This window comes from Callorhinchus milii, unplaced genomic scaffold (genome assembly GCF_018977255.1).
Source record: "Callorhinchus milii isolate IMCB2004 unplaced genomic scaffold, IMCB_Cmil_1.0 Scaffold2, whole genome shotgun sequence".
NCBI lineage: Eukaryota > Metazoa > Chordata > Chondrichthyes > Chimaeriformes > Callorhinchidae > Callorhinchus > Callorhinchus milii.
In genome coordinates, this window is record NW_024704743.1 from 78107436 (window position 1) to 78123032 (window position 15597).

A 15597-nucleotide genomic window follows, 5' to 3' on the forward strand; every position below is an offset into this window, starting at 1 on the left:
CTGCCCAACCAATGAGAGGGCGACCTCGGGACAGCGCATGAGAACGCGGGGGCGGGGCAGCCAATGAGAGCGCGGGATCGAAGCAGCCAATGAGAGGCGGGAGCGAGGCAGCCAATGAGAGGAGGGGCAGGGCAGCCAATGAGAGGCGGGGTCGAAGCAGCCAATGAAAGAAGGGGCGAAGCAGCCAATGAGAGGAGGGGCGGGGCAGCCAATGAGAGCGCGGAATCGAAGCAGCCAATGAGAGTCGGGGGCGGGGCAGCCAATGAGAGGCGGGGGCGAAGCAGCCAATGAGAGGAGGGGCGGGTGAAGATGGCGCTGGCGGAGCTGTGCGCTCTGGAGAAGACTCTCGGTCTGAGGAGAAACCAGTTCAGTGACTGTCAGGGCGACAGTGGGGTGAGTGCAGCGCCGCCAGAGCAGCTCCAACCACAGGCACTCACTGCACTCAGCCTGACACTGCCTGGGATCAGCACAGGGCACAGCACACAGCACAGCACAGGGCACAGGGCACAGGGCAGAGCACAGGCTACAGGGCAGAGCACAGGGTACAGGACACAGCACAGGGCACAGGACAGGGCACAGGACAGGGCACAGCACAGGGCACAGGACAGGGCACAGAGCACAGGGCACAGAGCACAGCACAGGGCACAGGACAGGGCAGAGCACAGGGCACAGGACAGGGCAGAGCACAGGGTACAGGACACAGCACAGGGCACAGGACAGGGCAGAGCACAGGGTACAGGACAGGGCACAGGACAGGGCAGAGCACAGGGCACAGGACAGGGCAGGGTACAGCACAGGGCACAGAGCACAGCACAGGGCACAGGGCAGGGCACAGCACAGGGCACAGAGCACAGCACAGGGCACAGCACAGGGCACAGCACAGAGACAGCACAGGGCACAGCACAGGGCACAGCACAGGGCACAGCACAGAGCACAGCACAGGGCACAGGACAGGGCACAGGACAGGGCAGAGCACAGGGCACAGAGCACAGGACAGGGCACAGGACAGGGCACAGGACAAGGCACAGGACAGGGCACAGCACAGGATACAGGGCACAGCACAGGGTACAGGGCACAGGACAGGGCAGAGCACAGGGTACAGGGCACAGCACAGGACGGCACAGGGCACAGGACAGGGCACAGCACAGGGTACAGGGCAGAGCACAGGGTACAGGGCACAGCACAGGACGGCACAGGACAGGACAGGGCACAGGACTGGGTACAGGGCACAGCACAGGACAGGGCATAGCACAGGGCACAGAGCACAGCACAGGGCACAGGACAGGGCAGAGCACAGGGTACAGGACACAGCACAGGGTACAGGGCACAGCACAGGGTACAGGACAGGGTACAGCACAGGGCACAGGGCACAGCACAGGGTACAGGGCACAGCACAGGGTACAGGGCACAGGACAGGGTACAGGGCAGAGCACAGGGTACAGCACAGGACAGGGCAGAGCACAGGGTACAGGGCACAGCACAGGATAGGGCACAGGGCACAGCACAGGATAGGGCACAGGACAGGGCAGGACACAGCACAGGGTACAGGGCACAGCACAGGACACAGCACAGTACAGGGCACAGCACAGGGCAGAGCACAGGACACAGGACAGGGCAGGGCACAGCACGACACAGCACAGGGTACAGGGCACAGCACAGGATAGGGCACAGGACAGGGCACAGCACAGGGCACAGCACAGGGCACAGGACAAGGCACAGGACAGAGCACAGGACAGGGCACAGCACAGAGCACAGGGCACAGCACAGGGCACACCACAGAGCACAGCATAGAGAGCAGGGTACGGCATAGAGCACAGACCACAGGGCACAGAACAGGGCATAGGGCACAGGACACAGAGTATGGCACAGGGCTGGATCACAGGGCACATGGCATAGAGCTGAGGGCACAGAGCACAGGGCTGGGTCACAGGGCACAGGGTTAGGGAGGGAGGGAGGGAGGGAGGGAGGGGGAGGTTTGTCAGGCTCTGACAATCTACTGAACATTATTTCTCCATTGCACCAAATGCAATTATGATCTGCTGTTAATTCTGCTGAGTAATGTCATTCATGTGGACATTGCCACGTATTGCCATTTGCTTCAAAACCTGCTGTTGACCAGAGAGGGAGAAATAAACTGATTAAAGCAAACACTGCAATGTAAGAAATTGGTCATGCAAATCATTGAGGCAATTTTTAGACTGTACGATTAGTAAATTATTTGTGTCAGTCTGGCTCAGTTGGTAGTCCTTTCGCCTCTGGGTCAGGAGGTTGTGGATTCAAGTCCCAGGTCAGGACTTGAACTGACATAGTCTAAGATGACGCTCCCACGCAGTGCTGGGAGGTGTTGAATTGAGAGATATGCTGTCCTATGGATAAGACATTAAACCGAGGTCCTGTCTGCCTGTTCAGGTGGAAGTTAAAGATCTCATGGCACGATTCGAAAAGAGAAGGAAGTTTCCCTGGCCAACAATCCAACAAATAAAATTGGTCGCTCACTTCACGGCTGTTTTGGGGATATTGCTATGCTCAAATTCGCTGCCGCATTTGCCCACAAATACACAGTCAATCCTGTAAAGCACTTTGGAACATCCTCCCAATGTGAAAGGTGTAAGGATTATTATTATCCAATGAGGTTACAGAAAGGAACTGAAGATAAGTTAGAAAAAGGAACCCCCAGATAAAATTGGGCAGGGTTGTTTGTGGCACATTACAGTGCGCCGATTATCTGCCACATTGCGAAGTGCTTTAAGACATCTTCCTGACATGAAACATGCTATAATGAATGTAAGGATTATTATAATTATAACTAGGCTTTGGACATTATAAATATTTGTCACTTTTAAAAGGATCAGTTCAGTAGTTTACAACTAGAAACATAGTCTACATCTGTGTAATGCAGGCAGACAGCTGTGTCAACTGTTACGAGCACAAAATGTGATTAAATTAATCTCCCTTAGAGGCACAAAAGTGCTAATATTGTGTATGGAATTGGTTCACAGGCTTTTCTGCTAATGATAACTCCTTGAGTATGGACAGGCAGAAATAGAATCACTAATTAGTTTTGCAGTTCCTCGCTTGTACTTGTATAGGTGCAAAAACAATACAAGTCAAATAAACCCTGACCACCGATATAGTGTGCACTTACTATGTAATTTTTGATTCAATTGTAATTGTGGCAATTCATTGTGAAAGTCATTTCCTGTCAATGGGCCAGTAGAACAGTGATTGAGGTTGTAACCTTCAGAGTGATTCTTGCATAAAAAAAATACTGCAGTAAAGGTGGCACAAAGGAGGTTAATACTTTTCTTTGGGTTTAGGAGCATTGTGATGCTGTATTGTGATGCTGTGATACTTTTTCCGAAGCAAACATGTTATAATAAAATAATAACCCTTGCATTTGATATAGTGTCTTATATCATTAAAATATTTTCAGGCGCTTCACAGGATTTACTGTGAAGTGTAGTGTCTTTATTTGTAGGTGAATATGGCAGTCAATTTGCATATACCAATGTTCGACAAACAGCCATGAAATGAATGACCATGTTTACTTGGAGATTGTTGGCTAGGACATTGGTAGAAGCTCACTTCTCTTTCAAATAGTATCACAAGATCTTTAAATATCTACCTGAACATAGTAACTCGGCCAGTCCAACCACAGTATAAGAGTTAATAGTGGGAAAAACTGAGGTGGCACCTGTGCTGGGTGGGGAGGGAAGAGCAGTCTTATCTTAATCTATATTTGGTGTAAAGTTTTTAACATTCAGCTAACATATAAAACAACCCAGTTGCAACTGTAGCACCAAATTATGCAAAAAACGCAAGATAAGCTTTAAAAAGCCATACAAATCCTCAATAATGGTGTAATGCAATGCCTCCTTGCTTAATACTAAAACATGTTACTTTGCGGTTGCTATGTTAGTAGAATGGAAACATAATAACTAGGATGAGAATTCATAGCTGAAATCCATTCCCTAGAATGCAGCGTTTAGAAGCTTCTTCAATCGTTTGCTCGTGGTTTATATTCATCTCTGAATCCCTATATGCTTAAATTAGAGTGTTTTAGTTCTTGATGTATCACCATCCTGCAATATGTAGTTCTTTGCTGAATACCGGGTGCAGTGTATAAGGGCGTCACTGAAAAGGCACCCAGGATTATGAGACTTGTATTACTGGTGTGACTTCATTATATTTTATTGTTTTTGCAGCACTGAATGAGTCACACACTTTGTTGAAATAGGTTATCTCCAAAACTCAACCTTTTTTTTTACCAGTAGTATAGCTTGTTCAAGTACAGTATGTGGCTGTTGTTTAGATGCAAAAATTTTGTTTCATACTGATGTGCTTTTGAATTGAGCTGCCACTGAATTATTTTAGATACAGTGCATAGTTACTGTACATACCATTATTCGTAATGCATTTCAATAACCCATTTATATTTCATCTTTGGGATTTCAGTTTCCTCGTAATTATATTTATTTTGTAATATGTTTCCGCAAATCTTTTCCTAAGCTGTTTTGAACATTAAGATCTCATTACAGAATGCCTTTGTCTGGGACTCTTATTTTCTCTTATTTGAAGCTGAGCTGGATTTATAAACTTCATTTATTACTGAAATAATGTTGCTCTCGTTCTTTTCTATGCACCATTGCATTTTACAATTTCATGGATTGAGTAGATTACGCAGCGTGCATGGCTGGAATTTGCCCCATCAGGTAATCACTGCAACAAGTTGAACAGCATCAAATGGGAAATTAAATGGAAGGGTTCCATTGTCAAAATTTACCAATACAATCTTCCATTAGGTGCTTAGGGTGGGTCTTTACGGTGAAAGACGATCCTTCGTGTCAGTAAAACAGTCCTTAATAGCTTTGAGATGGTTTGTGTATTAACTCTAATTTGGTTATTATCGGAAATAATATTATGTGTCGAGCAGCAATGTGTGGCTGAATTATTTCAGGCGTGTAAAAGGCCAGTAATTCACCAGCACTGTAGACAGAAGTGAGTTAATGAGGTCATTCACATGAGTGAAGTAACACTGAGAATGTACCACACAAACCCGATATTCTCTTATTACTTTAAGTCGTCTTTTGGGTTTCAAGCTGAGGAAAATAAAATGAACTGCTGAGTTTTAAACCTTATTCTGTTTCCCGAAGAAAATCTGGCATTTGTTCTCGCTTAAGAATTTAAATCTGACACTGTCATTTTAAGTTCTACCTTGGAGGTGAATGCATAGAGGAAATGAGACGATTGGGATGATCTTATAAGAGACGCTTTAAAGCTGTACTATGAGTGTTATTATGTGGAAGGCATCAAGTAACTGGTATTTGATGTCTTCTACATCATAGCACTCATAGTACGGTGACTGATGTGGGGGTGTTGAAAAATCTAATCTACACAATGTAATTCCAGCAATATAGCTATTGGTGACTTTTCACAACTTGTTTTTGTCTTCCTTTAATCTGATTTTAAAGCTGTAGAATTCACTGCTGTATAATGAATACATGTAATATAAATGTACGGTCAGACAAACCTACAGTATACTGTATAATTGTTTATGATTCCCAATGTCTTCAGGTCATTTTATCAGGATATTAGAAATAAAAAAAGCTTATTGTTTTGTAGTTTGTATACACACTTAATCAACAAAGGCAGACACACGGTCTTAGAAAAGGTTATATTACAGTAGTTGCATATGACTGTGTTTTATGGACAAAAGCGGCAGCCAATTACACAAAGCCGTGTCCCACAAACAGCCATGAAATCGATGACCAATTCTATTTTGAGGAATTATTGGCCAGGAAACCTGGAGAGAGAAACTCCCTTCTCTTTTTGAAAGTGCCATAGGATCAGAAGGTTGTGCGTTCAAGTACCACACCTTGGTTTGGATGAACTTGGATTCACATAGTCTAAGCTGACACTCCCGTGCGGTGAAGGGGGTTTGCTGCACTGTCGGACTTGCCATGCTTTGGATGAGATGTTAAACCGAGGTCCTGTCTGCCTCTTCAGGTGGGCATGAAAGATCCCATGGCACTATTCGAAAAGAGAAAGGAGTTTTTCCTGGTGTCCTGGCCAACGTTCCCTGAAATAAAATTGATCACTCACTTCATTGGCTGTTTGTGGGATATTGCTGGGCACAAAATTCGCTGCCATGTTCATCCAAAAATACAGTAAATCCAGTGAAGCACTTTGGGCGTTCTCCTGATATAAAAGGCGCTATACTATATACAAGGATTATTATTATTATTTTATATGATAAAGAAAGTCACCCTTAACAATGCAGCGATCCCCAGCACTGCATTGGAGTGTCACTTAAACTACATGACTTCCAAGTCCCGACGTGGGGCTTCAATCCACAACCTTCTGACTCAGAGGAGAAAGTGCTACCAATTAGCCAGCCTGACACACGTGGTCTTTATGGTCTCTTAGGAAATCTCTCAAGGAACATGGTGATTTAATTGGTCCTATGCAATTATTCTAGTTAGCTTGCTATATATACATATTAAGTCTATAATCCTGTGTAATGGATCTGGCACTTGATCAGAGTTGTAAGACTTGTTTGCTGATGCTGTGATACAATTGTGTCCATACACCCACTGTTAAGGTCCACTTAGAAGCATCTTAGTTTTTCATCTCAATATAGATCATGCTTTTTATCTTGATATCTAAAATTGTATCTGTGCAACTTTCATTACTGTATGAAGAACTATAGCTAAATATTTAAACTTGTGTCCTTTTCCAGGTTCCAGTGCTTCAGACAAATAATGGGCCTGGTCTTGTGGGACTGACTACCATAGCGTCTCACCTTGCGAAACTGGCCCAAAGAGCAGAACTCTTGGGAACTACACCAGAGGAGAGCGCAGTAGTTCAGCAATGGCTTGAATATAGAGTAACCCAGGTAGATAGGTGCACCAGTCAAGAGGACACAAGAACTATTTTAAAGGTAAGGGCTAACCTCAATTCCAAAGACCAATTCCTTTGTGTATGTGAGGATATGAAATATTTTCTCCTCAATCCCATGGACTCCATGAGCCTTGCACCACGTGGATGTGAGGAAAAGCGAGAATCTCCAAGACTCTGAACCAGCCAGAGGGAGACTTTTTGTTTGAAGGCAAATTAAATTATTCATTCTGGATATGAAATATGAGGGTATAAATTTATCCTGGCTGGTGTGTTTGAAAGCATTATGATCCAACTGTAGTGTGCTATATTCTGATGAGAAAATGATAGCTTTGTTTTACAAATTGATGGCAAGCAAGGACATGCAGGCTGTTGAGGTTTCCCATGGTATTGACTGTCACAAGAAAAGCAAACCTCCATCTAATATAATGCCTTGAAATTGACTCCAAGGCTATTTTTATCTTGCATCAGTCCCAGTCTGTTATCTGCCCCCTCCCCTCAATACAGTTCAGCGTTTCCTCTTGCTAGAATTCTCTTTCCTCCTCTTCCTGAAGATGCTCTGACTCTATTTACCCTGTACTGGGATTTTTACAGTTAGCACCCACTCTCCATTACATAACTCAAGCACCTTCTCTTCAGCGCCTTCGGACGTCCTCTCAATGTGAAAGACACTATATAAATGAAATTTGTTGTTGTTAAAGAGTGAACCTTGACGGTGTATGTCAGCAGGCTATTCAGTGTGAGTCATCACAGTCATAGTTAATTCTGTCTGCTCTCACTGGTCTTACACAAACGTGTACTTCCAGTGGACATGCCTGGCTAAAAATAGTACCAAGACCGCTGATTGATATTCCTCCTCCAGAACCAAATGCATGGAAATGGGTTTCAAAGCCTCTAGATCCATCAGCTACATCAACCACAAAATACACAGTCAATTCACTTTACAGTATAATTCTGCAAAGCTCTTTGAGACGTCTCAAAGACATGATAAGCCGCTATATCAAACACAACAATTATTATTAATAAATCAGAGCAGTGAGGATCAAACTTGGAACCATTCTTTTCTGTCTAGCTTATAACTTGCTCAATAAACTCACTAATTCATCGAGCAATCTATATAATCAATGTATTTAAGCATAACTTTATTAAGTCACATTTATTCATTGAAACTTTGTGACATAGAAGAAGACTATTTGGCCCATCGTGCCTGTACTAGTCCAAACTCCCTGAATAGAATTTACTCTAACCTTGTGTATGTTTTTATATGTAGGGTAGAATATAACACAGGTTTGTTTATAATGTAGTTAGGGTATGGTCTCCAATTTTTACTTGCTAAAAAAATCCAAATTCATGGCAAAAGGCAAACTGGATGACTTGGCCAACCGCACTCCACTCACTAAAAACTGGCCAGTGACCAAGCCACGGGAGATGTTGCTGTGCACAAAGTGATCTTAACAACCTGATTTCCCCAGGTCAGCTATTTTTAGCATAGTAAGCTGGTGGCAGATGGGATCTAAGACTATTCTCTTGAATATTGATCAGGAAACTTGCAAATCATGCAGTGCCTAGCTGTACCCTTCTCTCTAATCTCAACATCTGCTAAAGCTTGAACAGAACCACAAGCCATGACACCACGATCACCAAATTCCCACTCGTGATAGTTTGAAACCTGTTCTCTTGAGCATCTGCTCCACTTCAGTTGCCTGATCAGTGGAGATAACTGGAAACAGCCTTTGTAACACAAAGCTGGCACATCCCAATTGGATTCCCCTTTCTGTTCAGTGAAGGTTTTTGGTATTGGGGAACGGAAGGGATACGTACATCACTCAAAAACAACATTTTAGTATCCAGCGTTGTCATTGTTTCACTATTTTCACATATCCTTTGTAGTGGAATTGAAGTTGGAATAAACACAATAATTTAATGTAATGCTTTTACATTGGATATTTGCCTGGAATTTGTGTGTTTATTTCCATTGTTTTTTTTTTAAACAGACTTGAATGGCCTCTTGTGTGAAGTCTTATAGATCCTCTTATAAAAAAATAAAATTAGACATTTTCTGCAGAGATCCCTTAAGGTTACAACCCGTTTCATAACATTGGTATTGTGTTTGGTTGTTTTTCAGAACTGTTTTGGCCAAGTTGTTCACAAAACTTTCAAATGTATCTGATAAACCTAGGAAATTGGAATATAAATCAAAGGTAGCTCTGTGAGCAAATTTAGTCCAAGAAGATCCTGGATAAATGCACGCTAATGGAGACCATCCCAGATACAATACTGTTATCAAATAACTATATGAAAGTCTAAAGCCAGCATTCTCCTTTACAATTTCCCACATTGGAAATTCCCCAATACTAGCCCAGTGTCTCGTGGTGGCTGAATCTGAACATAGATTTAGAGGATGGGTACGGCATCTTTGAAGTTCAACAGTCTAATCATTATATACAAAGCCATTTGTGAAATTCAAGCCTTAAGTCTGAACTACAGCTTACCATAAAATGGTATACTACATATTACTGTCCTAAAACACATTTTGCTAGCCATAGAATTTGTTTTAGAAATTTACAGCACAGAAAAAGACCATTTAACTCACTGCTTTTAACCCATGGGAGAGAGAGGTTAATTTTGTTTTGCTTGTTTTGAGGAAAAGCAAAGTACTGTTGCCTCTAGAGAGGCTTCCTGCCAAGATTAGAATCTTCATTTCTTGGAATAACAGCAGTGACCTAAAGCCCTACTACTAAATGGTTCAGGGCTCTTGTTATATCAACAAGCTGAAACACTGGTTTAACTTAAAAGGGTTATAACTGTTAAATAATAAATTGGTCATTCAATCCACGGCTGTTTGTGGGACACCGCTGTGCGCAATTGGCTGCCACGTTTTGCCCACAAAATATGGAGTCGGTTCACTTTACAGTATATTCTGTGAAGCATTTTGAGACGTCTAGAAGACGCAATATCAAATACAAAGTTTATTTATTTATATTGCCTTGGGACCAAGCTGTGTGACTAATCAGATTACTTACAATAATAATCCCTCCAAAAAAACAAAACAATAATAAATTGGTCATTTTCAATCTACGACTGTTTGTGGGACATTGCTGTGCGCAATTGGCTGCCGCGTTCGCCCACAAATATACAGTCAATTCACTTTACAGTGTGTTCTGTGAAGCGCTTTGGGACGTCCTCCTGACGTGAAAAGCGCTATATCAAATGCAAGGATTATTATTATTATTATTATTATTACATTGGATAGCTAAGATTGTTCTGCAGGATAAAAATAGAGCCTACAAAATACACCATCCCTACACTTTACTGTAAATCCTGTGAAGTGTTGTGAGACATCCTGATGTGAAAGGGACTTTATCAAATGGAAGGATTATTATTATGATAATACAGTAGTTTAGAATTCCGAAAGTCATATGTTTTTGAGTACAGCCCCATAATTTCTTTTGCATTTCAGGATCTCAATCGTTACCTGGAAGATAAAGTATACCTGGCGGGAAATGGCTTCACTTTAGCAGATATTTTGGTGTACAATGGCTTGCATCCTATTGTGGTAAGTAATGTGTAAAAAGCTAAAGAATATAGTTATACACTATTTTGGGTTTAAGAATTGTATTCAATTAATATCAAACATTGAATTATTCAAATGGATTAAGAAAATTCACAAATATTTTCTGCATACAGTCCAATGGTAAATTGTACAAAGTTACATGTGCTGTTACTTTTAATTCAACTTATGTATTCTAAGGAGATCAAGAGCTTCTCTGTTCAAACACATTTTGTAGAATGATGAAATCTGAGTTGATTTTCATGTTTGAATGTTTTGTACTGAGTCATGGGATATTTTTTCCAATTTTAATGCTGCCATTTCTACTCTCAACAACAACTTGCATTTATAAAGCACCTTTTACAAGTGATAGCATCTCGGAGCGCTTAACAGTGGCGGAGCTTGACACTGAGTCTGGGAGAGAGGGGAGGTGACTAGGCATGGGTCAAAAAGAAGGTCTTCAGGTGTGATCTGAAGATGGGCGAGAGCAGAGAGTTCCAGAGTCTCAGGCCATTGTGGTAGTCTCTCCTTCCTCCCTCAAATAAAAAAAAACTAATCTTTGCAAACTGATACAAACAACAAAATATTTTAAACCTGCCTACGCTATTTTTGTTTTCCATAAATACCTACATATTTTTGGAAATGTAACAACAACAAATTGCAGTTATAAAGTACATTTCACATCTGGAGTATGTCCAAAGTTGCTGGACAGTCGAGGGTTTGCACCCAACCTGAGAGTAGGATTCGGGAGCAACGGGGACCAAGAAGGGGGGTTGGAGGGGGGTGGGCTGACCGAAGGCAAGGTCAAAGAGGAAGGTCTTGAAACAGACCTTGAAGGAGTTGAGGGAAGGAGCAAGGCAAAGGCAAACTCCATCCACTCTGGGGTGGAGTTCTAGAGTTCAGGTAAATAGGCTTGATCGCCGATGGTGGGGTGAGCAGGGTGGGGGGCTGCAGAGATCACAAATGGAGAGGGGCACCTGCCTCAACAGGTTGTTTCTAATCAGAAAAGGTTCAACTTTGGATGAAGCAGATCCTTATAGCCTACAGACCTGAAATGTCACTCTAAAGTAATTTTTAATAAAGAAGGCATAAAATGGCACAGTCAAAATCTGGCAATTTATTCAATCTTTTGAAGCTTGGAAGGTTAGCAGCACTTAACTTAATTACTGGCATACATCTTAGACTTTCTAAATATTACAAAAGTAGGGCAGGAAAAATGTATGGAACTATTAAATATTTCTTAATTCAAAGTAGTCTTGAAATATAAAATAAATCTTGTCGGAAGTTTGATTTTCATGCAGAATTATGTGGCGTTTTTACATACCAGCTATCCTTGAGGCTTGATTGCTAATTGACACTAAATTGGTAATAGCATTGAATTGTGGGCAGTTTTGTTCCTGTGTACTTATATCCACAAGGAACCTATTTGTCATGCCACAGAATAAAATTAATGTAGAACTATTCCAGTAGGCAGAGACGTCATCCTGTCATTCCGGTCGATATTCAGGCCCACATTTCCAAAGTGCAGAGACTTTTGCTTGTTGACTCACACTCTCTTTCTCTTTCTTATCCATTCTGTATGTTTTTCTCTTTACCCGCTAATGTACACTCGTCAAAAATACCACCGCTGCTTAAAAATGCACAAGTAAATATTTTCTCCCAAAATGTCAGATCCACTTTTTTTCCAGCCAGTCGCAGCCCCACACAGACATGCAGCTATTTGGTATGTGTGTGCATAGCGCTCTCCTGCTCTTTATAAGTTAACTGAATTCCAAACATCCCGGTTGAAAAAAAAATCCGCGCTAGCTGTGTTTTTATGCATTACCGTTATCACGTACTTGTGATGGTAGTGCAGATGAAGGAAGCATTTCACCAGTGCAACATTGAAACCACCTGCAGTAGAAATTCATGGCCTCCTTTGTAAAGCTTGCTGCTTTTTGTGTAAAATTCCTAAAACCTTTTGAACTTGCAAATATACAATTGGGACCTATTCTACCTTTATCCCTTTTCCCATACACTCTTTTCGCTTGCTACAATTACCTGCCTGACTAGCCAACCCTCTTGCACATAGCCAATGGGTTATTGCCCGAGTGCAAGTTAGTGAACTTCATCAAGTTAAATCATTTTCTGAGCGTCACATCAGATCCTGCCCTCACCCAGTGTGCAAACATGCTTCCAGCAAAGGTTACTGGAGGACAATCGGAGGTGAACACCCTAGCTATCTTTGTTTCCTCTTCTTCTCACTCCGAGGCGCCATCCGGCACTATATGAATGCAAGTTGTTGTTCTCCCATTGTCTATTCATAGTCCAAAGGTATGGAGGCCACATTAGTTCACCACTGCTGCCTCAGCTGGCGTTAGCTAACTCAGCGCAGCTTAAGGCTTTTCTTTTCCGTATGGCTCAGTGGTGTTCTACATGGGACCATTTATCTGCTGATCCATTAGGGTTCTTGTAGGTTTTACAGCAGCTGACTATGAGAGGTGTACTAAAGTAGTGAGTGCCATTATTAACTATTCTCGACCTTTCCTTTTAGACCCGGCTTACCCATGAAGATCGAGAGAAATATCTGAATGTGTCTCGGTGGTTTAACCACATCCAACACTATCCTGGAGTCAGACAGCACTTTGACGCCATCATCTTCATGAAGAACAGACTCTATCCTACCATCCATTAGGAAAGCTCTCTGCAGTCTTTATGTGTCATGCTGAATCTGAGCATCTGCTTGTCAGGGTTGAAGTAGTGAGGGTTGACATGGGCACATTTGCTGACTATTTCTGCCATACATGAGAACAGGGGTTGTGTTCTTTTGTCTGCCTGAACTGACTTTAGGTCAAAAGCCAATTAATTTACGACATTTTTATTTTCAGTCTGTATTGAACTCCAAAATTGGGTATACTGTGAGTATACTTGGTTGCCTCCACTATGTTAAACATAACCTTGTACAACATCTGATATCCACATGATACAATACATTGTCTGTTGAACTACAACCACATGCGCAAAATCCTCAAGCCTGCCTATTGAGCATCAGCCTCCCTACTCGGTCTTTAGATCTGGAGCTTCAAGCACCTGAAGTAGGTTACCTGAATGTTTTTTCAAGTGGCAAAATCCTGAAAACACTTCAGGCCCTTTTCCAGGTTTACCAATTCCTCAATGCAGTACACTAAATGTTGCAGAAATCCCACAACGTGATGCAACACAAAATATTCGGAAAGCTTGGGCAAGCTGTATTTGAACTGTGTTTGCAGGCACTGAGATTTTGCATGTAACATTTGCTGATATTGTACAGATCTCAGTGGGAGACGTGCTGGAGTTGGCCTCTGCCCGTTTGTTATTTTGCTCCTCTTTTTAGGGTTCTGCCTCCTCTGCTGTACATCATTCTCTGACTGAAGCAGCCCATTCATCCTCCTGCTTATCACAGGGTTAATATTGTGGGAATCCCCTTTATGAGAAATTGTATAGGAAAATCCACATTTTAGTACTGCTTGCTACAATTTGATGGTATTGTTTGGAGAATCACAAGGGTGGTGGTGCCATTGATGTGGATATCAGATGTTCTACTGTACACAGTTGTGATTTGGGATGATTCTCATTTCTCAGTGGGTTCATAGCAAAATTGTACTAGATCGTTAGAAGAGCAGTTCAAGATTTTACTTGATGCCTTTTGTTAATGAGTAAAATGAATAAATAAACTTCTTTTATGAGGGTATAAGAAATGTGATCCTGCACAGTTGTTTTAGTACAATTGTTGGTGCATTCCAGCAATAGGAGCAGACCATGTTTGTTCCTGTCACTGAAGGAGCACTGGTTAGAAGTTAGTTACCTCCGAAATAAATTATCTACATTGGAGGTGAGGGCTACATTGGAATGAGTAAATAAATCCTGAATTACAGATTGAGGAGTAAATGTGACTGCCCTCCATCTACATATCCCATCTAATTGCTATATTAAACATACTAATTAACAAAGGGCACTGAGTAAAATCTTGAATGTGTCTTCTAACTAACCAGTACAACTTTAGCAATAAATTGAAGAGAACAGTGGTGTTATGCGTCACTGAGCCTTGTTTGTTGTGTAGATTTAAACCAAAGGATACTGTGCTATGTGGTGTTTGAAATGTAACAAAAAAGCTAACAATTTTTTATTAATAGTGACCTAAGAATTTCCATAGGCAACCTGGATTACCTTCTTTAAAAAGGAAAGTACTTGTGTTTGCATTATCTTTTTTAATGATTTTAAGGCCGGTGAGAATGTGCTATTGTTAATAAAAGGGAGCCAGTAATCTTCGCTCAACTGTGACGATCGCTAATCTACTGTGACCCTACCAGTCACAAAACCATGTCTTATAATAAAATCAGTACACAAGGTGACTATTTCACATTAATGTTTATTAGCAGATGTCTGGAATGAGTACTCTGAAATAAATCAGAATAAATTTAGTTGATTGTTATTTGGTACGAGCAGTTTTAAAATTCACAAAAATACATCCCAAACCCGAGACCTCATATATTAACATGGAATGCTGTACAACACTTCTTCTTGGAATTTGTTTTAATATTTTTGAATATGAAAAAAACAGGACTGAGTAAGCTTGTTAAAACTTTATCTTAAAATGATCTCAGTATGTTTGCACTTGACCTCTGATAGTTCTTCATGGCTCAGTGTTATCAATTCAATACCGCCTTTTAATAAGATTCTCTTCTTTGATAACATGTGTTACTAGTAAAAGAACTTGGGTTCTGATAGAAATGAGCATGGTAGTACTGGGCATAACTTTCCGAGACACTTTGCTTAATGGCTGTAATGAGGAGTCCTCTTTTTTATGGTTTAAAACAATATACAATGAATGTCCCACTGAGACTGATAGTTTGTATAAGGACTTGGTGGAGCAAAGTTGCATACAGCTGCATTTAAAGAAATGTCTTCATTTACAATGGAATGCTTATTTAATATAGTCCATCCTGTTCATAATTCTTGATCATCAACTCCCGATTTAATCTCGCTAACCATGGCAGCAATGATCACGAGTCTTCAGTATGGAAAATTGCCATGAATTGACAGCACAGAATGCACTGGTTGTCAGCCTCTGTATCAAGACCTGTTACCAGTACAAAGAACATGAGAACTCAATAAAAGCTCAGTGTCAATTA

General features: G+C 41.7%; 1 protein-coding gene across 1 annotated transcript; it reads left to right on the plus strand.

Annotated features, from left to right (window-relative positions):
• The first annotated feature begins 271 nt into the window (after window positions 1–271).
• On the plus strand, window positions 272–15597 carry eef1e1 (eukaryotic translation elongation factor 1 epsilon 1). Its single transcript, XM_042332457.1, has 4 exons — window positions 272–393; window positions 6740–6940; window positions 10358–10453; window positions 12981–15597. Exons 1-4 carry the CDS (start codon window positions 310–312, stop codon window positions 13119–13121), a joined length of 522 nt encoding a protein of 173 aa, XP_042188391.1. The 5' UTR covers window positions 272–309; the 3' UTR covers window positions 13122–15597.